The sequence below is a fragment of the Chlamydotis macqueenii genome, chromosome 17, assembly GCF_036417535.1.
Source record: "Chlamydotis macqueenii isolate bChlMac1 chromosome 17, bChlMac1.mat, whole genome shotgun sequence".
NCBI classification, from domain to species: Eukaryota; Metazoa; Chordata; class Aves; order Otidiformes; family Otididae; genus Chlamydotis; species Chlamydotis macqueenii.
In genome coordinates, this window is record NC_141572.1 from 12,802,013 (window position 1) to 12,827,152 (window position 25,140).

General features: G+C 47.4%; 1 protein-coding gene across 1 annotated transcript in view; it reads right to left on the reverse strand.

Moving 5' to 3' along the window:
• RBM19 (RNA binding motif protein 19) overlaps positions 1–25,140 on the reverse strand; it is a 68,684-nt gene that overhangs the window by 41,464 nt on the left and 2,080 nt on the right. Inside the window, exons 5-21 of the mRNA XM_086761665.1 lie at positions 24,106–24,319; positions 22,756–23,024; positions 22,157–22,231; positions 21,815–21,893; positions 21,003–21,074; positions 20,058–20,258; positions 19,101–19,231; positions 18,572–18,693; positions 17,714–17,810; positions 17,164–17,274; positions 16,484–16,684; positions 16,012–16,129; positions 13,745–13,905; positions 12,473–12,533; positions 10,707–10,786; positions 9,684–9,739; positions 8,429–8,545 (exon numbers count right to left, since the gene is read on the reverse strand). Of these exons, the coding sequence (XP_086617791.1) occupies positions 8,429–8,545; positions 9,684–9,739; positions 10,707–10,786; positions 12,473–12,533; positions 13,745–13,905; positions 16,012–16,129; positions 16,484–16,684; positions 17,164–17,274; positions 17,714–17,810; positions 18,572–18,693; positions 19,101–19,231; positions 20,058–20,258; positions 21,003–21,074; positions 21,815–21,893; positions 22,157–22,231; positions 22,756–23,024; positions 24,106–24,319 (2,165 nt within the window). The remainder of the gene's footprint in view (positions 1–8,428; positions 8,546–9,683; positions 9,740–10,706; positions 10,787–12,472; positions 12,534–13,744; positions 13,906–16,011; positions 16,130–16,483; positions 16,685–17,163; positions 17,275–17,713; positions 17,811–18,571; positions 18,694–19,100; positions 19,232–20,057; positions 20,259–21,002; positions 21,075–21,814; positions 21,894–22,156; positions 22,232–22,755; positions 23,025–24,105; positions 24,320–25,140) is intronic.

The window sequence follows — 25,140 nt, forward strand, 5'->3', positions numbered from 1 at the left end:
TTTTAAAGCAACCCTGCCAAGATAACACAGAGTTAAACATTTCCTTATCTATGTTAAACACCTTTATGATTCAAACCGAAAAACAGCGCTGAAAACCTATTTCGCTCTCCTTCACCCCATGGCTCATTTTGCATAGTCAAATTAAAGTGGCCAGTTACATTGCTGCGTTTGAGTTTCCAGCACATAAGGAAAAGGCTTGAAGAAGGACCAAAAAAAAAAGTTTAATTTATGTTTTTTGAGATAGTGAGAGAAATAAGCCAGCCCAGCAGATCCCTGTATTCTCAACTGGAGCCCTCGGCTCACGGAGCTGGTGCACATACCCGCAAGTTGCTGCCCAGAAAAGCACCTGCACCCTGCATTTCCCTGCGCACCGCTCCCAGGCTCCTGCGATTTGGGCACAGGAGCACACAAGGATTAGTAAAGCCCCTGCACTAAGCCGGGCTGTAAGGATGCACCTGGGATAGGCTGTGTAGGAGAACAAGGTCGCACACAATCCAAAGGCGTCAGAAGAGGAGATGGCATGGGGTGGTCCAGGGGTCCAGCCTAAGGGGCAAGGCTTAAATCTTCCAATAGCCCCCAGTAAAGGGGGGAAATGGGGTGAGAACAGAGACCAAGGGCAGGAGGAGAGCCAGGGTAAGCGGTGGGATTGCAGGGGAGACCACAGCAGCCCAACACAACAGCACCACAGCCAGGACCTGTTGCAAACACCAGCCCTGAGTCCGCTGGAAGGCTGCAGGGAGGAGACACTGCCAGGGATGCTGGTGGGCAGGAGAAAATGCAATGGTAAGGAAAGTCCAGCTTCCCCTTGCAAACCAAAACAAACACTAAAAGCCACCGAGTCGGGCAGAGCTCCTCAGACAGGAAGGGCACGAGGGGAGGAATCAACCAAGCAGCTTCCTAACCACATCAAAGAAAACACACCCAAAGATGCATTTTTTTTTTTTTTGCAAACGCCTTCAAATCACAGGGGCAGACAACCCACACAGCGGGGAGGCAGAGCCACATCGGGGTGGAAAGCTTCAACCCAGAGCAGCACCCTGCAGCCCCCCAGGCCAGACACGTTCCCTCCGCAGACGCTCAGCAGCCCAACGCACAGAGCTCGCATCCTGATTCGAAAGCTGAAACCCAGCATTAACGTGAAGCGCCACCTCATCTGCTGCTGCCATCATCAGAAGCCGCTTGCATTTACATGTCCTGAGGAACCAGCTCACTGAGGCTTCCTCTGACGCACCCAGCCCTGCAGTGCTCTAGGCATGGGTTTGGAAGGGAAAGCCACCCTCAAAATGGGAACCAGACATTATTACCCCTAGGTATTAGCCAAAACAGGGCAAAAGCACTGCTGGTGCGGGAATTCACCCGTATGCCGAAGACACCAGAGCACGTACACGCACCTACGCACACGCACGGATGCAAACCACCATGCCATCGAGCGCCTGTAAGCTCAGGGCACTCAGTGGCCTGGAGCGGGAGCCTGGGGATGGCTCTGTAGATCCCAAAGAAGGACGGGTCAACTTTTCTAAAACAACTCAATGTTTAAACACAATACGGCAACTCCACTCAACATCAAATCAAACTCGGAGACACCATTACTGTTGTCAGCACTCAAATGAGACATGGTCCAGTTCTTAGTCCTAGAACTGGTTTTGACAGGTTTCCACCCAAACGTGTGCCTCTTGGCAAGAGACACCTTCCATGGTCCTTCCATGTGCTGGCACCAATGTCCCAGCTCACAGGGGAAGCCAGAAAGCTGGGATCCAACACTGACCTGATAACTGGGTGCAGAGCGCCCACCAATGCTAGCTGCTTCCCCAGGGTCTTTCTGCTTGTACAAGACTCATTTTTGGGCATCGTCTTCATGCACAAGCTTGCAAGGACAGCACCCCGGGACAAGCAAAGGTGTGAGTATTGCAGAGGAGCTGGCAGCTCAGTTCTGTACAAATACCTTCTGGCACGGCAGAGTGCCACTATTGGAGCACCTGTTTTAACACACTTATCCTACCAGTCCTTCCCAGGAGTTGTGTCCGTTCTGCGAGGCACCTAAGCCCCAGTCCACAAAGATGATCAATACTGGCCTGAGTAACAGGAGCAAAGAACTGAGCGAGGTATCCAGACCAAACCAGCCTTTCTCCTCTCACCCGCAGATTGCTCCAGTACAGGATTTTGTTCATCTCACTCCATGCTGAGCAGCAAAGGAGTTTGCTGGGCCACAAGCATCAGACTGCAGAAGACCAAGAGACTCTCCCCTCATCAGAAGCAGCCTCCTAGGGAGATGGGGTGATATCTTGCTCTGAGGAACATCTCTGTTTACACCGATAAGGGAGCAGAAACTATTAGCTTTAAACCAGTAACCACACAGGGGTAAGAAGAGAGATATTTAGCTGGCGGGCTTTGCTCATCACCCAAACTTCTACCCCTCCTCTTTTCTGAGTTCTTCAGACTGGATCTAGCTGCAGACTGACAGTTGGACCATGTCGGCAAAATGACTCACAAACGCAGCTTAATCCATCCACAGACACGACCCAGATGAACAGGGCACGAACCCAACAGCGGTTTCTAACACAAGGAAGCACTGCAGATCTCCACATCCTTCCATCAGTACTATCGCCCATCCTGCCCAACGCCTGCGCATCTAGCAACTCTGCCCTGCCTCCGCTTGCCCCTTAAGTAACATTCCCAGCATGTTTTATCTATGCCAATTTAATTTTGTTTTAGCTGTAAAGGGCTAGGAGCACAATAAATAGGAAGTTTTACAGTTCCATGAACCACACTCACGCTTGTAACGCACACATCCTTACCTAGACGCTATAGGGTGCGGGAAGGAGTTTCCAGCTGCTGAACAGTGGAGCCACGCTTTGGCTTTTCACAGGAGAGTGCAGAACGCACTGAGGGACATCACTCTCAGCAGAGAACAGGGAGCTAAGCAGGAGATTTGGCCAGGAGACATCTCACCCAGGACAGATCTGCTGATGTGGTCAGGAGGTAGAAGGAACAGGCAGACCAGTGCACCCATGGTTACTGGGAATCACTGAGCCTATCCTACCATCTTCCAGTCCAGACCTCTGGCAGGGGCTCAGCAGCTCCTGGGGCTTCTCCCCAACATCCCACCCAGCAGCTTCATCGCCCTTGGCTGCATTTGTGCAGCCCCCATCCTAACCCCAGCAGACTCTTACACCGTGAGGAGGTGCTCACTGTGACTTCTGCAGCTTCCCCAGCGTTCCTGGGCCATCTAACTGCAGCAGGACAGTACGGTCAAAAACATTTTAAGCAGCAATAGATTTTGGGACATTTCTAGCACAACACCTAGGGTTTTAAAAGCAAAAATGTCACTTGGAGAGTAATCTGACATTAGACTGCCCAGTAAGCAGTGCTTACAGCACTGTGCATCCCAGGGCTGTTTGCACTGAATATTTTAATTAATACTGCCCAGCACTTGCTTAACAAACTCACATGTTTATCAAGGGACTAATTTTTTTTTCCTCCTCTGCCTTTCAGTAGCAAAGATTTCCACAGCTTCAACAGGGCAACGTTACTCTGGGAAGGAGAAATTGTCTCCAGTCATGTAGACTCCATTACTGGGAGAAAGGTGTGAACAGCAAGCATGTCTGGCAGACGGATTCATTATACCACTGTGTCCTTTGTAATGGGAAATGAAAAGCCCATTCTGATAACTACACTTGATTATAATAGGTCAGAAGAAGTGAAAGGCATCATCTTATAAAATTAACTTCATAAAGACTGCCTTTAAAAAAAAAAATCATCTCTGCCAGTTTATCCATCGTATCGTTCTTCAGAGGTTTTTCTTCTAGAAGAGACATGACTCCAAAGTCTTGTCCCACTGGCTGTCTTCACTTTTACCCTCTATCAGAGGGAATAGATTTGTTTTCTCCTAACCAGTCCCAGGCACTTGTTTTGCCAGATGCAATAAATGCCATGTCTTTGTCAAGACACAGAAAACACTCAGCAAAGTAGTTAAAATTAAAAGAGACACCCATCCCCGAAGGTCTTCCTAACCAGCAGCATTACTTTTCTTATAAGAAAGTGAGAATATGGAGATAAACGCACCCGATAACTAGTTGAACTGAAGTCCAGTCTCAGCTGATAACGATTTTATGATTTTACAGGTTTACACAGGATATTTGAATTCAATTCCTACAGGTGAAAGACATGGACAGCAGAACACCTTCCACACTCACACTGCCAACATCTGATCTCGCTCTGAACTTGGGGTCTACCACAACTAACTGGCAGAGGATTGCTGGAAGTGATGGTCATCGCAATTTCAGGAGAATTTGGAGATGCAGACCCAATGATAATTTGCAAAGAAAAGATGAAACAATGCCATCCTCAAAACATGCTCCTTGAGATGCTTCCTCCAGCAGTGCAAGCATCAGGTACGTCAATACCTAGGCAGACTTCCTACAGTCTCTATCCCTCAGGTTGCATTTCATTGGGTAGAAATCTTGAAGAAGTTTTTTTTTCTAAATGTAATCGTTCCGCCTTTGGGGAAAATCAAATATACATCTCCCTGAAATGTTATATGCCAACTGCCAAACAGCCGTATTTTTAATATTCATGAAAGTTGGTGCAGAGAGGAGGAAGGAGGACGGAAGAGGATGCTATGAAACAAATAGTTAATTGGAACTTCAAATGAAGGCTGCATGAATCTAATAGGATAGATTTTAAAGGAGCCTATTTTTCAGAAATTGACAGAGCTCCATTCTGTGAAAATGTGGCCTTTCACAGATCTTCAATTCAGCTTGCCACATCTAGAGTTCCTTAAAAAAAAAAAAAAATAAAAAAACCACCCCAACTTGCTATAAAAGCCCCTCAATTTGACAGCAAAAATTAGCAGCGTTCATGGGATATCAATCCCTTTGTCTCTCCTCCCCTAACTATGGCTCTTTGGAAAGAGGTAAGGACCATTTGTCTTTTGTTATTTTTCCAGGTAGTAAAGATAAGAGTAGAATCTAATAAAGAACAAAAATGGGGGAAGAAAAACACACCCACAAAAGCTAAATCTTCACACCTAGCCCAAAACCAGCTCCTATAATTGAAAAGCATTTCTCCCTCTGAAGAAAATAACACCTATTGGGTCTCAAAAAAAAAAAAAAAAAAAAAAAAAAAAAAAAAAAAAGCCCCTGATGGTGTGAGAAAGGCTAACACCTCCAGCAGAAGACCAAGACATGCTCAGAACCAGTGCTGCGCTCCCCAGCAAAGCCATCGGGAGCCATCAGGTCCAGTGTGGAAGGCGGGAGGCACCTAAGGCTCGCGGAGCCCTTCAACAAGGGGTTTATTTTGCAGGCAGAGGACTTTTGCTGTTCACCAGAGCATTCACGGCTTCCGGACAAGGAAAATTAAGCACCACCATCCTCCAGCCCAAGAATTAGAACTTAATATCCCTAAACTCCAAAATTAAAAGAAACACATTTGCCTTGAATCTCCTGCAAACTATGAGCTTAGGGAAAAGTAATTTTGAGTTTTACACCCACTCACAGACCGTTCCCAAGGGATTGCCTGGCCTCCTTCCCTCTCCCAGGGATCCACCTCGCTGCTGGGGACAGGCAGGAGGAAGCTCCTGGGGAACACGGCTCCCCAAACCCACCGGTGCTCAGGATGCAGAGGACGCGTTCGGCCGTGCGACGGGAAGCATGTGTGTCACCAACCACTTCCAAACCACAGCAAGGATGAGCCCGGAGAATGGCACACAGCCTTTCCCCAACTCCCTTGTTTTGCTGTTCCAGTGTCCTTAATATCTACTGTGGGGCCATTTAGAAAGTAATACACAGCTCCTTAACAAAGCTCAAAACATGGAAATATTTGTTTGGGGAAAGATATCTGTATCTGGAAATAGATACTTGCATAAAATACGTATTTGTCTGGCATAATACATACACATACTAATAGAGAGAGAAAGTGTGTGTGTGCGTATATATTTACTTATTCATTTTTCTCCTGCTCAAGGAATTAAGAAAAGAAAAAAGCAAGCATAGAAGGAAGCAAGTTGGGAGAAAACATCAGCTTCAGGGCCAGAAAGTGCCTTTTGAGCATGAGAAACAATAGAGGAGATGCTGGCCTTGCAAAGCCTCTCACCTCTGCGGGCCTGGGGCCGCTGCCCCGCATGGCAAAGCCCAGCGGCGTGGCCCAGCGGTCCCCAGGCTGGCACTGTCCCTTGCTGTCCCCAGGCTTGTGGTCCCCAGCACGGTGGTCCCCAGCTAGCCTTTCCTGGGCAGGCCAAGAGTGCCCCCTGCAGCCCTCCCATCCAAGCAATTGCTCCCAATTTCAAATAAATAAATAACAAAATATATATAAGACAGCTTTCTAAACACAGAAAGAGGTAAAAGCTTCCGAGCAAAGGCATCTGATTTAAAACCACCCAAAAAAGTGATCCAGGAGGATGAAGTAGTTAGCAGCACTCCATCACGGCTGGTTGTAGCTGCTCTGAAGGGAAGGAGGGATGGCGGGAGGACCGTGGGTCCCCCCGACAAGCTGTTGGCTTTTGTTTTGAGGAGAAAAACCCACATCTCTGAATATCCTGGGTAAACAAAACGGATGTCCACACATTGCTCCGAGAGCGCTGTCAACAGCGCACGCAGCCAGAAACTGCGTGTTCCTTGCAATATTAATCAGACTGCTCCTCTACCCCTCCTCTCTGCAGCACTGAGGTGCTAGACAAGACAGGAAGAAAAAAAAAAAACCCCAACATACCACCCCTCCCCCGGTCTCTGCTGGGCTTGTATACCCTCGTGATATACATAAGCCTTGCAGCTCCCTGAACTTAACCCAGGGCCCTAGAAGGCAAATAATCTCCCTGGTTTTGTTTGCTCCAGCTTTACAAAGGTCATGTCTGCAGCCACACAGTGTTGGGTTTTAGATTAGCAGTGCCTCACAGGCTAAGAAAACTCAGCACAGCAGCTTGGAAGTCCAGGTTCTTTTTTCTCTGTTTCAGTAGAGATTCTGAGGGCAGCGCTGAAGCAAAAGCATCCAAGCTGCACAGCACGAGCAAGAAAAACCTTTTTCTCAGAGATCTTTACGTTGTGCCTGCCACCACCCTTCCAGCAACGTCTGTCCAAGAGCCAAGTCACCGTCTGCAGCCAGTTAAATCTCCAGAGCCCACCCCAAAATACTTTTGCAACGCATAGTTTTCCTTGCCACCTTACACCTTGCAAGGAAACAGCCTACCCGGCACATGGGAACCACTGTCCTTACCTGCGGCCAAGCCAGGAAAACATCACACACTAATAAAGTAGGCAGAATTCACTGTACAGAGGGAAATACATAGTTTCACCTACAACCAAATCTCTGCCCCGCAGCTCCTTGCAAGGCAGTTTTCACTGTGTGGTACCGGGAGGTGTCAAAGTGTTAAGTGATTCCTCAACTTGGTCCCTCTGGAAACAAATACCGCAGCCCTGACCAGACAAAAGCGCCTGCCTTCTGCTTAGACAGACCCACAGTACTTCACCATGCCCTGCAGATACAGGCTTTCACCCTTATTTTGCAGATGGGAAAAACTGACAGGCAGAGCTGGACATCAATTCCCTAAATTCCTTCTGCAAGTCAGCAGAGGAGCAGGGACCACGGCCTGGGTCAACGAGCAAAAGATTCTCAGCCTGCGAGCAGAAAAGATGCTGTATGCTGTATTTTAGCAAGTTTCACCTCTTTTCTGGAATGCATTACAAGGCTTAACAAGTCACCGCACAAAAGGCTGAGGATACAAAGGAAACAGATCAGCCAGCGCACAGAAGAATGCAGGCTGGGGATCCTAAAATCCCTATTCAACACTCAGCACTATCCCGGGCAGGTCTCACGGCTGACAAGGAATTTCTTGCCAGAGAGGGTATTACGGACAGCACAGTTGTGCATCCTCACAGACTGCACACGCAGTGAAACGCTCGTGGAAGGCAAAGCAAGATGGAATGCTCCCTCCGTGACGGGAAGGAGCGACACCGTCACGTGGGCAGGACAGATGGAAGAGGAAGGCAGCCCCAGCCCAAACCTTTCACGCCAGCTGTCTGCAGCGGCTCCCAGTGCTCCTCCCCAGCCAGGTGTGCAGAGCATCAGGAAAGCTGCTGCACGCCTTTCAGGCAAGAGGAAAAAACAAAGAGATCCAACGCTATATGTCATTCACACGACAGGCAGGGAGATCTCCAAGTTCTGGGGATGTCTGCTGCACGGTGACGGGCCACCGGCTCTGACAGCTCACAGTGGCTCCAGTCAAAAAACATTGGCTTGTCATCTGTCTCACCAGCAGAATTCCTATACTGGTATAACCTGCCAAGCCGTTTGTATTTACATACAGCAAGAGGCTTGTTTACTTCCACAAAGAAAACAAAACTCGTAATATTTACAATCTGATAGCAAGATCCTCTATGAAATCAGACCAGCTCCAGCCTGGAGCACTCCACAGACCTGACGGAAAGCGCTTTCCTACCTGAAAAGTTCCCTGATTTCCCTGACGGTGGCCTGGAATGGGATGTTTCGGACCAAGATCTTGGAGGTCTTCTGCTTCTTGACGGTTTGTTTCTTTCGGGATGATTTCACAGTGGGCCTGTGAAATCAACAGAAAGGGCAGGTAAGGACCACCGCACGGCAAAACACCCATCACATTCTGGCTCCTTCAAAATTAGGGATGTAGAAAAATTAGTCAGCTAGCTCACATAGGCATCCTCGCTACATATTATTTGATTTTTTTTTTTTTAAATAGCTTAATGTAAGCTAACTTTGATTCTTTTTCTTGCAAGCTTAGAAAACAGCAAATTAAGTTTTCATAGGCTTTATATCTACTCAAGGGATTTTAAAAATTAAAACGGATGAAAATGGTTTATCAAAGAATTGAAATATAAAGTGCAGCCAGGGAGCTGTCAGATTGTTTCTGGTCCCCAGGGATCAGATTTTCAAACAAATTTTGACATTTCAGAGATACCTTCTCCAGTAGGGTCCCCAAAGTGTCTAAAGGATACTTTTTATGTGCTGACATTCACCTTCAAACACCTGGGTTAATTTTCAACTTTGCACTTAAAAGATTCTGCACTGAATAAAAACAAGAAACTCTAAAAAGCAGGACTAACTCCAAGCAGATTCATCCACAGGCAACCACCTCCTCTGCACCTGATGGCCCAAACGGAACAAGTTAAATTCAAATTGTTTTCCAAGCAAGAATAAAAAAAACCAACCCTGTATTTGTCTTGATTTGATCACAATTGGCAGCAGAACATTCTTTTTAAGCTACTGTTCTCCCTGATGACATAGGCTACAAATTTCATTACCCAGAGAATATTTGTCTTCAAGAACTCTTTAAACCCACTGAACTTGGGCTATCAGCTGATTTTACAATGTTGACTGAACCATCGCCAAAGCAGAGGCTTTAGAGGAGTGTTTTCCTTGACTGTGGAAGAAAGCTTAAGTGCCTGGTTCTCACTCTGGGCTCCTTTTTGGGGTCCCACTACCGCATGCTGCTTAGGGATTTTAACCAGAAATATGTCACTTGGTGAGCGAACACCTTCGCATCAGCTATTCATCATTGTTTTTCAAGTAAGACTGACTAAAGCACAACAAAGGCTGACGTGCTCAGTCAGAGCACTACTGACCACATCCCTCACGATGCAGAGATGCTATAGAAGAAATTAAGAACCTACCAAGCATTACTGCAGCTTAAATGTAACCATGTTACAGAGGTGAGATTTTACCTGACAGCTCTCTCCGAGATTTTAACTTCCAGCTTATGGCCATCTACAGAGCAGCCCTAGAAGTTAAAGAAACAACAACAAAATCAAAGCCACAACAGCTTCCAAGCTTCCAGGAGAGAAGCACAGCATTTCACATCTTGCTCTCTCCCATATATTCTTCCCCTTCTCCCTGCCAAAGTGTTTCTCTGTTAAATGCCACTCACGCATGGCAAGGCTTCCCACAGGAGGTTGGAGACACCTTGACTGACTGAAGTAGCAGCCAACATCCTTGATCTTGCTGTCCATCAACCTCAGCTCTGCCACTGAACTGGCAAAGATGAGTCACTTCACTGCCCTGGGGTACGGTTTCCTCTCCCACTAGACTGCAAACTCTTCAAGGCAGTGACCATCTTATTATTTGCTCTGGAATGAGCCAAAGATGTCTCAAGACACATCTACCTCAAAGACTACCTGGGCTGTGGAATGTGAAAGGACCACTTGTTGTAGGTGAGACTCATGGATTGCGGTCACTGAGCATGCACAGATCACACAGAGTAACTCCTTCGCATCTGCCCAGAAAGGGATCGCTCACTGTTCTAGCAGCAGAGTGAATGCTTCATTCCTTCGGAGTGCAGCCAAGCCCTGCGGTATGTCCCATGGGGAAGGCAGGAGGCTAGAAGACCCTGAAGCAATGGCAGATTCACAGAGAGCAGAGCTGAACTCCACAGCACTAAATACTATGCAATTCTCATTGCAAGTAGGGGCCTGGGTCTCCATCAACTCTGCAAAGAGAACTTTGCAGAACAAACTCATTAAGTTTCAATCATTGCACACCTTCTGCCACCTCCATTGTGGATCCGTGCTAGGAAATACCCTTTTGCATTAGGTCCTGTCCCTTTACATACCCTCCTCCCTCACAAACCTGGCCCATTTTAGAGGCTTCTCCACCTGCACGGCGTAACTCATAGCACTGACATCCTCAGCTACCTTTTGAGCCTCACAGTTCACCCAAGTCTTCATCCAATTGACAATGCTCAAGCTCACCTGGAGCCGGCGCAGGGCCTTCTGGGCGCTCTCTGGCTTCTTGTACTCCACAAATCCAAAGCCCATTGAAAGCAAAGCGCCTGTCAGAAGAAAAAGGGGACTCATTAAGCTAGCAAGTGACAATATTAAGCAGATTTTAAAACAAATCAAGAGCAAGCACTGATTGCCAAAACTAGGGGGACAGAAACTAATACTCCAGGCAAAGGGCCAACCTGCCCATGCCCTGACTCTGACACTACTCCTGAGCACCCTTATTGACTTGTTTGGAGTAAGACGCGGGTCCAGAAAAGCTTGTTTTGGTGCAGAAGAAGAGATAACCAATGTTGCATACAAAATGGATTTGTCGCTTTACATAATTTCAGTGCAACCTCCACAAACACCAAGCCCTACAAAAGAACTGCCGGTCACAGTCAGCGTAAGCGATCCCATTACGGACATACAAACATTTTATACACAGGACTTTTTCCCCATGACTGAAAAGAGACCTTCATCTGGAAAATTTGCCAACTACCCAGAAACAGTTGTGACTTTTGTTCCAGGATAGCGATACGCAAGTTACAGTTTGGTCCCCAGACACTTCTAAACCTCGACCTCTTCAGTAATTAATTTTGGCCAACACATGACAAGCAGTCACTGATCACTGCAGTGGGCTGAGCATTTGAGATCTGTTTTGGATTGCCACACGCTGTATTTCCCATCATCACAAAGCACAAGACCTGTGTTTCATTTACAAGCCAAAATGCCTTTGAGGTCTGCAAGAAACAGAAGGAGCAAGCAGTTCTATAAACCTGAGTGGGCAGCTGCTAGTTCCACACCAAAGGAGGAGACATTTGTTCCACCTCCCCGCACGGCAAAGGTTTGCAGCACCTACGGTCACACCGTGCTTCTGAGGAACACACTGACCAGTACAAGAGCCATAATTAAGGCTGGGTGAGAAAGGAAAAAATGCACAAGAAAAAACATAACACCTGGTTTCCAACTTCAAAATCTCCGTGGTAGCAGAATGTAGAGGCGACCCCACAGCGACAGAAGGGGATCGCTTTGGAGCCTAAACTCAAACATTGCTGTCTGGTCACAAGCATGCCTAGAGCCAGTCACAGGAGCAGTACTGAAGAGCTCTCTATTTCTTTTTCTTTCAGTAGATCTGAGTTTTCAAGTATCCCACGCAAGAGGAGCCCTGCTAAGGCAAAAATCTCATAGGCTCTAGCCTAAAATCCAGAAAAAAAGACACAGCCCATCCAGCCAGCCCTTGCCTTAAGTAAATTCTTCCCTGTCCAACCACCCAAACAGTGAGCGCAGTCAACGCAACAGGCATAACCACTCCTCACCACAGCCTGCTGGGTTCGAAGCCTGCAGGCAGAAGGCAAATGAAGCCCACTCAGCAGAGTACTCAGCCAGTTATCCTTGAAGATCCCAGCTGTTATTGCAGATAAAGCACGTTGTGCGCAGCTTTAATCATCGTGGGGCACCGGTTCCTTTCAACTCGCATCCTGCTTTCTTCTGCGATCCTGAAGGAGTTGGATTCTCTATCTCAAGAGAAGGCCACACCTCCACAAATCCCACAATTGAGCCTAACCTCCTAGACTGAATCCCGGGGTATTTTTGGTAGCTGCTTTCAGCCATTTCAACAGGCACACTTCTAGAAATATTAAGAATTCCACCAATGAGAACACAAATGCTCAGCCAGATGAATGCTAAAGCAATGCCACACCTGAGCCCCCAGCAATCAGCCAAGGGAAGGAACTGAACAGCAACATCTAGAGTACCTGCTTTGTCTTTCTTCTTGGATATTGTGCAGTTCTTCACAGCTCCCACTTTGGAGAACGTCTGCAAGGAATTTGGACACGTGATTCAGTTCTCTTTGTCACAGGCCCACCTCCCCGCAATGCGCGCCTGACAAGCAGTCAGTGTAGCTGCGTCTTTTCTTATAAAATTATTTCTGTACAAATGTACAACCCCACCACCACACACAGACTTAAATAAATCAATACACACGTTCCCAGAAATCCTCCACCGCTCTTCAGAAACAGCGCAGGGATCTGGGATGGCTCTGGAGGAACGCTATGGATTACAAGATGCACTCAGCCAGGTAGGGACCTGAGGGGTGAGTGACTCTTGTGATGCCTCTAGAACACAGCTCTTGCCAAAGACAAGCAGGAGGGGCTGGAGGGTAGCAGGGGCTGTGAACCATCTATTTGACTCCCTTGTAAAACTGCAGCCAGAAGGCAGAAAAAGAAGAGTGGACAAGTCCCAGTCGTCCTCTGAACATGTACATTTGTCCCCAGACCCAACTGGCCTCTACGCAGTGCCCCAGTCCCAAGGTAGAGAAGCATGGATCCAGGATGGACTGATGCTGCACCTGCATTCCTGGGCCACAAAAAGTGGCAGAGATGGGAACTCCCAGTTGCTTTCCCCTGTTTTGCTATGAGCACCCCACAGGGCTTTAGAAATGCTACGATCTCTCCCAAGTGCTTTGCTGAGGTAAAACAGCACAGGCAGTTCAGTGTAGGTAGAAACTTAGACGAAAAGCACATCTTATTGAAACCATCGTTAACTTATTTATTGCCCTAACACACAAAGCAGTATCAGAGCTGCAAAAGTGCTTGTCCCAAGGAGAAGCATTACAGAAAGCATGAGAAATGAGGAGTCTTAAAAGATTTCCTACTGCCTCCACCTGTCCCAAGGTGGAACTAAACCCCACCAAAATGGTTTCAGATACGTTTGTCTTAATTGACACCTGAAACCCCAAAGCAGAGGTTCCCAGTCCCAGTACAACCCAGTGCTCCCTAATCTCCCATTAGGTCATACTGGCTGCAATTTAGCTCCTTTAAACACTTTATCCTCAGCACAACAGAGGTGGAGAACAGCTTGCCCCTTGCGTTCTGCAGCAGAGTAGAGTTCTTTCTTTTAGCCCACACTAGAAGTGAGGGCTTTACTCCATCAGTTTGGCCCTCAACCACACATTCAAACCCCTCCTGCTCCATCTGAGTGGACCACACTAAGAAAAACCCAGTCCCCTCTCCTTGTTTATGGCTCACCTCCTTCAGTGTGTCTTCTGTGGTGGCAAAGTTCAGGTTTTTAATGAACAAGGTACACCCGGGAATGCTTTCTTCTTCCTCCTCCTCCTCCTCTTCTTCCTCCTCTTCTTCCTGTGCTGCTGTTTCCTCTGAGCCCTTCAGAGCTGTGTCAGTGTCATCACCTGAAACAAAGAGAGTAAACTCAACTTTGCAAGATGTAACAAAGCCAAGTTTTGCAGGAGCTTACCCACTACCCCAGCTAATAGTTACTACTCCAGCAGGAACAGGCCACTTCTTTATTGGTGGTCACAGACTGAAGCAAGCTCAACACACAGTATATGAACATGTTCCCACGAAAATTAAAATATTGCCTGTTCTTTGAGCGCAGGAAACTCCACAAACGTGGTTCCCCAGCACTCAGTCACCCTCATATCAAACCCAGACACCTGCTGAACTACGCAAGGGGCCCCAGACTTGCTTGAGCATCCTTCTGCACTGCTCCGAAACCTCATCTCTCGCCAACACTCATCCACAGGTTGTGAAATAACATCCCCATCAGCATGTGAAGGAATACGGTCTGTTAAGCCCAAACGCATATCAAAGGGCAATGAAGAACTGCACCCAGCACAGAGGCTGTGGTCTTAAAGGGCTTCGCTATAGCATCAACACTTCTAGAGCCATGGATTTACACTCTGTGATTCCCAAACCTCACTATTTTACACTGTTTTGTACAAATTTTGCTTTGGTACTCTGCAAAGACAAGTCTGTAAAAAGAAAACCAAGTAATCAAGCTGCAATCCAGCAGTCAGCACAACAGCTTCCTCTGAGGCACCCAAGCCCCACGATGGAGCTGTGAGCACCTGTTCACAGCTGGGAAATTAAAGGAAACCTGGATACCACAGAGCTGACCAACAGGCAAGTCTGCTGGCGTTTGTGGTTGGTCTTAGCAAGGAGGCAGGCTTTGGCAACTGCATTTTGACTCTCTCCATCCATCCATCTCCTTCTCTTTCCAACTTCTAAAATGACTTAATTTCTACGGTACCTCACACAATGAAGAAGTCTCAAAACTACCGAGCACATGCGACAGGGGAGAGACCTGTTAGAGCCTGCAGTGGGACTAGGCCCTCATTAGACATCAGAGAAGACACACGAGTTCTCTCACATCTACTGACTTACCAACTCCTTTCCTCACCAGACCACCTGTCTTTTAGAGTATCTTCATCCCCTACTTCACAGCTGATGCTGTGCTCAGAAGGGACAAACTACACACCTCCCTTTGCCATTAACACCCCCCTTGGTGATTTTTCTAGGCTTATTTCTCCCTCTTTTCCTATAAGGAGAACCTGCACTGGGCCAGGGGTGTGCAGAGGTTGCCCCAGCTCCATCCTAAGAGTTATCTTTCCTATGTGGCTCCATCTGGTTGCCCTCCCTACCCCCAGCACCAGGCAGCCCAAGCCTTTTTGGTTGGGTGGTCTGAGCCTCCTCACTCCACCTGGCAGGGTATTTGCCAGCAAGGCACAGAAAACAGCTTTTCTTCCCTCTCCCAAATGCTCAGAGTCCCAAAATACCCTCTAGCAAAACAAACTTACATAAAGCCATGCTTGTCCAGCCTTCTCTTTTTCTTTTTTAAGAGCATCTTTCAAAATGTTATATATATATAGGCAAGATTTAATTTTTACAGCCCCTGGGATGGGGAGAAAGAGGTTACACTCAGGGAGGGAAGGTCACGTCCTAGCAGAGGGAAATCACCCTGACAAAGCATACAGTGGGGCCTGACAAAAACAGAGAAGAAATATGCACTGGGACCCACAACCTGTCACCACCCACTGCTGCCCAGTACTCCTGTCGCTGTGGCATGCTGGGCTGCCCACAGGAAGGGATGGTGTTCTTGCACAGCACACAACTGCACACACACCCAGGGGGTCTGGGCCAGCTTACAGAGAACAGCTACCACTGTCCCAACTGCTGCCAAGGCCAGACTGGACAAAAATATCTCTTTCCAGAGCTCATGTTTTAGCCCAGTCCAAACTGGACCTCTGTGTCGTGAGCAGCACTGTACTGCCTCCGCCTCAACCAGGAAGCAAGGAGGGCAGGGACAGGAATGAGGACAACGTTGGTGTGCTGTAAGCAACTAACCTACTGCAGAGCAGGTGACCCTAACGGCCACGCAGACAACTTCATGAGGCTGGTTCCGTTGCCCAAGGGTCAGCAATACCAGAATTGCTGCTTTACACAGAGGAGCAGCAAAACAATGAGATACACCTCTGTCCCAGAGTTAAAGCTCTTACCAGGTAGCAGTTTTGCTTTGCTCTCCTTTTCTGGAGCCTGAACATTCTTTTTCTGAGGGGCTGGGTTGAAGAAGACACCCACTGGAGCCCATTCCAGATACAACGGCACAGAATGAAACTGTAAGGAGAACACAGGAGAGATATGAAGAGCAGAGGGCAAGGCCTGAAAAAAAAGCTCTGCTCTCAGCTTTATTTTCCTCTCATTCTGTAATGGAAAACAGCAGTGGAAAAGCAGAGCAACTTTTTCAGCTGGCTAAACTCTCTTTCACCAAAGGAGAGTCTGCATCCAGCCTCACAAAGGATCATAGTCTATGATGTACCACACTCCTGTACAGTGAAAGGTCAAAGAAACCCTCTGCAGGCCACTTCCATCCTCTGCATCTCACGTTTGTAGCAAGCACTCCTTTCTCAGCTTCACAACTAGCCAAGATCTGCGCTCTCCAGCCAGCTGCCTACCCCTCGCGATGCTCACCTTGGAGTAGGCCAGTCTAGTGAAAGCCTGCTTGGCCTCAGTTGGCTCCAGGAACTCCACAATGGCCGTGATGCCTCCTTCTGGCAGCAGCACCCGGCCCAGGCTGCCGTGTTCGCCAAAGACGTCCTCCAGCTCTGCTACGCTCGTGCCGGCAGGGAGGTTCTTTACCAAGATCACTGTTTTACTTCGCTCACCAGCAGCCTGTCACATTCGGTGGGAGAAGAAAGGAGAGACTGGATTTAAAAAACCAAAACCCAGCATTTACCAACTGAAGATCCAACATGCCATGCTGTCTCACTCCATGTCACCCCTTTCCAGAATCCAAGAGGGCCAACAGCCATTTAGAAAACACTTCCTATAAGATCCACATCCCAGTACAACCTCATTGTTCCACAAACGCACACGTATGAAGGTTTCAGCTCCAGATCCACCCTAGCAGGACTCCTTCATGGCCTACAAATTGACCATCATACTATAAGCTGTCATGCTACGTATTTCAACCATCCCAAGGGCAGTTGCATTTTCAAAGAGACAGAACGTTTCCTAACCCATGTAATGGTTCAATCCTACAAGATATTGAACATTTAATTACTAATTTCAGAGAGAGCTGAGGACACTGAGATGAGGTCACCACATAGAAGAGGTAGGTCCACACCACTGCCTTCAGCTGAGCAACTCACCTGACTGAAGGAATCCAGGCTGACTCCATTCTCAATGAGAAACCGGCGAATTTCCTGGACCAACTCAGTTTCTCCCAGAGCAACCCTCACTGCCACACTGTCTTTACTCTCCTGCAGGCAAGAACATCAGTTGACAACATGACAAAGCTCAGAAGAGGGAAGCAGAGAGTCTGATCCAGGAGGATGCTGGGCATCTGTTGTTCCTGCCTGCTCTCATAAGCAAATACAAGTGGAATTTGGCAGTGAGCTTGAAGGTAAAATGCTCCAGATCCTCTGAAGCTGCCAGGAGTTTTGCTGTTGGATTCAGAATGCTTCTCAAGGCAAAATGAAGTTCCCAAGAAGGATATGAGCTTTACGGTGCAAAGTCCCAACAACTAGTTATGTAGAAATGCAAAATTCAGGGACTGTTAGGCTCAGATCCAACAGAGAGGCCCTCAGCCTGTGTGGTGTTCGTGAATACACAGAGGCTTTTGTTGCACAAAAAGATCAGGCACAAGGAAACAGATAGGAAAGTGATCTCCCATCCCAGCTGATCAATAAGCCAACTCACATGATCCAGCACTTGGCTTTTGGAAGCATTGTACTTCTGAGCAATGGCATCAGCCACAGCATTTGTCCCCACAAACAACGCATTCCAGTTGTGAGAGCTGGAAAGGGAAAAAAAAAGAGCAAGGTCACACACTCCTTTCTTCCACTGGTGTCTCTCTATCCAACGGTCCTGGGAAAAAAACAGCTTTGAATGCCACCATTAGCAGTCAAGACAAAAAGCTAGAGGGAAAGAAGGGTAGAAGATCCTTAGAGATGAGTCAGGATGCGGGAGGCATGACTGGAGAGGCAACAGAAAGGCAGCAGTGCAGGCAGCTTTGCTCTCCTTCCCTAGAAGTCACTGGCCACAGCTCTGCAATTGCAGCTGGAAGTTCAGATATTGGCTCAGAGGAACACGTTTTTTTCAACTGGTTTCCTAAATGCACAATGCCCATGCGAGTAAGGTTGCATTCCTTCCTCTTCAAGTTTGAAAGTATTAGCCACTTTCAAACTAATTTGTCACACAGAGTTCCTACGAGTTGTATAAACACTGGTGGCCAAATAAAAGAAAAAGACCCAACTGACCTGAAACCACTACCCTAAAGACTTAAGAGCATCAGACCAACTTTTATTAAAACATCAGAGAAAGAAACACACACACAAAGCCATTGAAAACCACATTTCTCTCAGCTTCTGCTGCTCTAGAGCTACCTGGACAGAGGAATCAAGTAGGTAAGAGATAAAGGAAACACAGAGCTGCACAGCAAATGCTTCATTGACATTGGTAGTTGATACAGCCCCTGCAAAGACCCTACATGCATTCCTGCCACTTGGGAATTTGGCAGGTTGTGTTGTTTTGTCCCGCTACAAGACACCTCTGTACCTGGCACTGTTGGCTTTGTCCTTGGCCTCTTTCTGTTTTTTGTATGAGGAAGACTCTTCTGCATCTGCATCTTCAATGTTTTCCTTTCTGATCGTGGACGGTAAAAGATGCATCATTCTACCCTGGAAGGAAGGAAGGAAGAGAAGGGGTCCAGTAGCTCTGAAATAGCCCACAGAAGCTCACGAACTAAGCAAAGTGGAGGAAGTCTTCTGGCACCTTTCCTAGTCAAGTAGCCTAGGTGGAGGGAGAGAACCTTCCTTCACAAATGAGACACTACTGCAAATCAGAGCAGCCACACAATGCGAGAGACAGACTCAGATCTCCTTCCTCCACCTCTAGCTCAGACTCTGGTACCGGTGAGGCTGTTCAAACCAGGCAGTTCTACCGAAAGCAACCGTGTTCCCACACAGCAAGGCAGAAGAGACCCAATCTTTTCAGCAAAGCAAGAGAGCAAACACTTGGCTACCTTACTAACAAACATTCCCACAGCTGCAGCCCACCAGCACAGGAAAATCATCAGTCACCATACCTGGAACACTTGCCCATCCATTTCTGCGTAAGCCTTCACCGCGTGCTCGGGGATCATATAGGTGATGAAAGCAAATCCTTTGGATTTCTTGGTCAGCCTGTCTATGGGGAAATGGATCTCCGAAAGGGGTCCTGCAAAAGGCAAGGTCTTTCTGTGAGAGATGTCCTCACACAGCCATCGCACGCTCTGAAATGGCACCTCCTGGCCAAAGCCAGGGCGGGGGGGAGCCAGGGATGGCAGAGCAGCCCTGGATATTGCAGAAGGTGCACAGTGAGCCACCAGCCTGGGTGAGGAGCTGCTGGCTGCAGAACGACAAGGCAGGCCCAGCAAAAGCACCCCAAGTCCAGCTGGGCACTGTGTGGCAGCTCACAGGGCTTTGGCATGCGACACAAACCAGGCAACCTCTGAGCAGCTGCACTTACATCCAGTCAGGAACAAAGATTTCAACAACCTAACCCTCTCTCCCCTCCAGGATGATCTAATGACAAGATCACCTTAAATTTGTCCAACTTTGAGCTAGAAAAGGGAAGCTTCAAGCTTCCACCTAACATGGCAAATGTGACTATGAATTTGGGGTGTATCTCAGAGATTCACCTCTTACCTAGAGAATCTAGAAATCTCCTGTGTGAGCAGTATTTCACACAGCAAGGGGTTTTGGTTATTTCCTCCTCATCCCACTGGGACTCAGAGCCTACGCAGACTGGTAAGAGCTTTTACTGTTGCATCAGAGATGCAGTGAAAGGGACAAGGGCAGATGCACACAGCAGCACACGCTTCAAGTGAAGGAGCACGGAGCCAGCGCCTGTTCCAAAGCTGAGCAGCCACACACTGCCACACCAGGCAATAAAGATGATGAGAGTCAGTCCGTACCCAAGAGGCGTGAGACAGTTTCGTCCATTCACATCTAGCAAGAAAACCTCTGTGCACATGAAGGAAATCCCCACAGCAAATACCTACCGTACTTGGAAAAGATCTTCTCCAAGTCCTCCTCGGTGCTAGTAAAGGGAAGATTCCTTACAAAGAGTCTCCCTGATTCAGACAAGTCCTCTTCTTCCTCATCATCTCTCTTCCTTCTTTGCCATGGCTGGTTGTCAGGTTTTGCTGTAACCGTTTCTTTTGGAGTATTCTTACACCGGAACACCTCAATGCATCGTCCACCTAACCCACAAACACACACAGAAGCACATCAGTTGCTTCCCAAGGCCATGGAGGCAATCAATATCAACGTGCAAAGAACCTGGGCTTACAGCAGTGCCACAGGCAATTTCAGTTCCACAGGCTCTGAGGAGAACTCTGGCTGATTTGAAAAAGAGGGAGGACAGGGGCTGCATCATAAAAACCAGGATAACATTTGCTAGACAGCTCCCCAGTCTCCCTTCCTTTCAGAAAGCTCCAGCCTTTCTGCCCATGTCAACTTAGTTCACAGGCTTCCAAGTAGATGCTCCCATTTTGCACAGGATTTTTGCAAATATAATTCCAGTAGTTCAGCTAAGGACTAGGCCAAGAACAGGCTTCAAACACAGGCTTACAAACTCATTTGTACAAATCTCCTACGCTATTCCAACCAGATTTAAACAACATCATTTTTATCCTAAGAGCAAGATACACTTGAAGCACAAGACAGAAAAAAAAAAAAAAAAAAAAAAAAAAAAAAAAAGAGGGCCGAAGGGGAACATGAACAGCTTGGTCACTTGCCAATTCTACGCTGCTCCTGACATGGCACCTGGTTTATCCCGTGGTCGTAGTTCAGCCCCCATTGGGACCAGACTACGCACAACACCCGCCTCAGCTGAGCAGAGAAGAAACTAAAACAACGGGAGATACTTCCGCAGTGCACACTTCAGCAGCTGAGCACTCCGCCATCCACATCAGCCAGAACAAGGAGGAACAAACAACCCTTACCTAGGTATTCTTTCCTTCGCTTCAAGGCCCTCTGCACTTCTGCTTCACTCTTCAAGTCAACAAAGATATAACCTTGGAGGAAGGAAAGGTTCAACTGAGCATCATGTGGGGAACACACAACCACTAATTGGCTAATTAAGGGTGAATTGGACTTTCTTTAATATAGATTCCTACAGAGAAAGCATTTTGCTCCCATTAAAGTTTCAATCCAGCCAGAAAATGGCCATGGCAGACTAGAAGGCTGCCTTTTAAAAGCTCATTCTCTACACACAAACCAAAGCAGCCCGATTTAACAGCTGAAGTAGGCTTTCACAGGTGACTTCAAGAGTAAATGAAAGGTGCATCTGCTGTTAGGCTATGAAAGGAAAATGGCATATAGCAAAGTTTCCTGCCAGAGAGTGGAGCAGGTCCTCAGAGCTTCCTTCAGTAGCCACAGCCAGCCAGGAGACCCAGCTTGGCTAGAGACTGCTCTGCAGCAGATATCCACACGACAGCTAAGTCCCTGGGTGCTGCTGCAGCTATCCCAGAGGAATAAACCTTTCCTTCCCTTGTCTGGGACATTTTGGAAAGTTCTGGAGGCAGATCAAAGAAAAGTCTCCTGCTGCTGCTCCTAAGAGAGCACAGCCAATATTACTCTGCCCAGGGCATCCTACGGACAGCAACTAGGGCAGGTGAGCTGCAAAGTCACTGAAAGGTCTGTAAGAATCGGGACAGGAGCCAGCAATTTGGAACAGCAGATGAAAAGAGCAGAGGTGCGATTGAGAGGTTCTTTGACTCACAGATCCAACCTCCCTTCCACGTATACACATTACCTGTATTTTTCCCCTGGGTGCTTTTTCCCATCCGGACCGCCACTGGCTTCAGAGGCAAGAAGAATTCACGAATCTTTTGCTGCAGGAAGAATTGTAATTGCTGAAATAAGTTCTCTGATACAGCAGGTTTCAGACTTTTTTTTTTTTTTTTTTTTACACACTATAAGAACACTATGTGAAACATGCAACATCTCTGCACAAAGCCAGCTCGAAAGTTTCCCTGACCACCCACACAACCCTCAAAACAGCTCCACGAGTGAAGACAGATGCCTCTGCAAAGATCGCACCAAGTTACTGTGAACACCCTTGAGCCTCCATTCCCAGCCCAGTAACAAAGCTCACCTCCGTGATGTTCAAGGGGGCACCACGAAGTTTCACTGTGTATGGTGTGCTGGCTTCTGCTGAGCCGCCTTTCTTCTGGACAGAGGGATGGAGGAGGGGAAAAAAAATAAAAAAAGGAAGCTGAGCAAAAAACAGCAAAAGTCATAGCACAACAAGTTGGTCTCCTCAAGCAGGAGGCCGAAGAGTGGGAGAATATCAAGAGAGTCTTGCAACTGCATCAGCCTGGGCAGGATGTGCCAGATGAGGGCGCCAGGTCTGGCTGGGATAGTCAAACCACATCGCCAGAACCTGGGTTCTGCAGAACAGCGTTTCCTGTAGACAGAGGCGGATACAAGAAAAACAGAAAAGCCTCTGGAAAGGGCACTGGCAGCACTTGTTTGGAAGCTCTGCCTTGGCCAGTGGCAGGGGAGAATTCAATCAGCACTAAGAGGAGATCCAGCAAACTCTTATAATGGCTTCTGCCCAATGAGCCAAGAAAGCTGGTACCCAGGGGTCCTGCAGACTTCAAGCTGTCAGTTCACCCCTGCAGCGACTGACAAACACACACTATCCCATAAAGCTCCTCCTTTAGGCAAGACAAAAGTCTAATTCAGCTATACCTCTAGCGCAGATCCCTTGTTCTTCTTCTCCACTGCTATCTCTTGCTGTGTTTGTTGGGCTTTTGGCTTCCCCCTTTTATCTGTGCTTGTGCCAGCAGTTTCTGCAACGCCTGAATCCTCCTCATCCTCACTTTCCTCTTCCACCTCCTCACTCTCTGTTTCTTCCTCTGTACTGGATGAGGAGGAAGAATCCTTCACCACTTTAGATTTTAGGTAATCCATATCCGAGAGGTCGTTGCTGGTCGCTGCCTTCTTCTCTCCTTTCTTTGCTGCCAGAGAGGAGAGACCGGAGAAGTTTTGCACATAGATGCCACTGCTCTCTCCCCAGCCATGTAAAAGCTGAGAACAGACAATCACAAGAACCACCTTCCTCTCCTCCACCCTTTTCATGGGGAAGAAAGGCTGGAGAATAGCAGAGCAATTTGATCTCAGCTATTCCATGCTGACATGTCTGGATGTTTACGTGTAAAACAAATTAGAAAGGAGCTTGAGGAACTCCATGGCAGAGTATTTTGTCTCAATTTCAACTAAATACTTCAGACAGACCCCAGGGAAGGTTTTCAACTGTTCAGTTTAGTTTTGCAGAGTAAAGAACAGAGGAAACTGTTTCTCCAAAACACTCCTCCCCACCAAAGACCAACTGAGCATTCTAGTTACCCAAACAGATGCAAGAAGCAGGAGGGAAATGCCATTCACTCCAAAAGAACAGCATAAAGAAATACTATAAAAGGAGGAAGAAAGGCTCCAAAACCACATTCATCATTGATGCAGTGACACTGGAGACTAAGGTGACAGACACCAGACTGCAGCCCACGTTGCTGTCTTTAAGTTATCCTACTGCTCCACTAGATACAGTTTTCCTTTTAGGATCCAAGACATTGAACTCTGTCCCTTCCCACCACCCCAAGGACAAACCAACATTTCCAGAAATACACAAAGGCAGACCAGACAAGTTCACAGCCATCAGCTACCCGTTACTAAACAAACAGAAACCACACCCAGCTCTGGAAATCCTGGAGATGAAAGCAGCTGCTGGCTAGGAGAGCATTTAAGGGAGAGAGATGCAGATGTTCACCCCGTTACTCTTTCCTAGGCGTTGAATTAAGGGCCCATGGAAAGCACAAATGCCATCCTCTTAATACCACAAGCTGCATTTCCCATATTTCCTCAAATTTGGGAAAGTGTCTGTACATCCACAGCGCACAGAATGAGTCTCATGCTTGAGAAACCACCTTCCCAAGGAGACTGTCTCCATCAGGAGGCAGGGCCCCAAGTTAGGTCCTGTCAGCACACCTGCTCTCACGCTCGCTAACACAAAGACAAGCAAAGGGTGATAGCTCCTTTCCGTACCTTTCGTTTCCTCCTGATCTTCAGAAGGTTCCTTCCCATCCTCCTCTTCACTGAGCCCCTCAGACTCATCTGAATCAAAGTTGAGATAATCAGCTGCTGCCTTTGATTTTCCTGTCTTGGGCTCCTCTGCCAAAGTGTCATTAGCCCAAGTGGCCACCTGAGATCGTTTCTGGTGAACCACCAAGAACTCCTGGAACGTTTTATCTTCTTCAAGCTGTTGAAAGAGAAAGCAAGCAGACAAGCTGTGAAGACAGACACAAGAGAGCTAGTAGTTAAGTTTAAATTCAAAAATATCATCTGATTTCCAGCAATGTGAAAAAAAAAAAAAAGAAAAAAAAATCCCTAATGGGGGGAGTTCACTTTACACTCACAAGGCGAACTCTTAAAGTGACTAGTCTTCTCAAGATCTCTCAGTCCTACTCTTTCTTTTTTTTTGTAACTGAGGTTTAGAAAGCACTTTAAAGAAGTAAACAAAACATTAAGAAGTGTTGTAGTTTAGCCCCCCTCAGGAGCAAGCTACAGTCTCTCACTCACTCCCTCCACCCTCCAATGGGACAGGGAGGAGAATTTATAAAGAAAAGCAGGCAAAACTCGTAGGTTGAGATTAAGAAAAAAAAATTATGAAAACAACAGAAGAAAACAGAGATGGAAAATAAACAACCACTAACAGAAACTACTTAAGTACATAATTTACAATACAATAGCTCACCATGGATCCTGATACCCAGCTCCCTCCCAAGTAGCAGGAACCTCCCCTCAGCACCTTCCTCACTTTATATACCAAGCCTGACCTCACAAGGTGTGGACCAGCCCTTGCACTAATTTGTGTAAACTGTCCCAGCTGTTGGCTAATTAGTAATTATCCAAGCGTTCCTCTCGCAGCTCACACGAAAATTAACACTATTCTATCCAGGATCAGGACAGAAAGAGAAAAAAAGTGTGCAAGTTAAACGTGACAAAACTTGCATATGGTTAAAAACCAGAACTGCTGTAACAGCGTTGTCCTGGATGCAGTGTGTGCTCTCACAGGAGTAA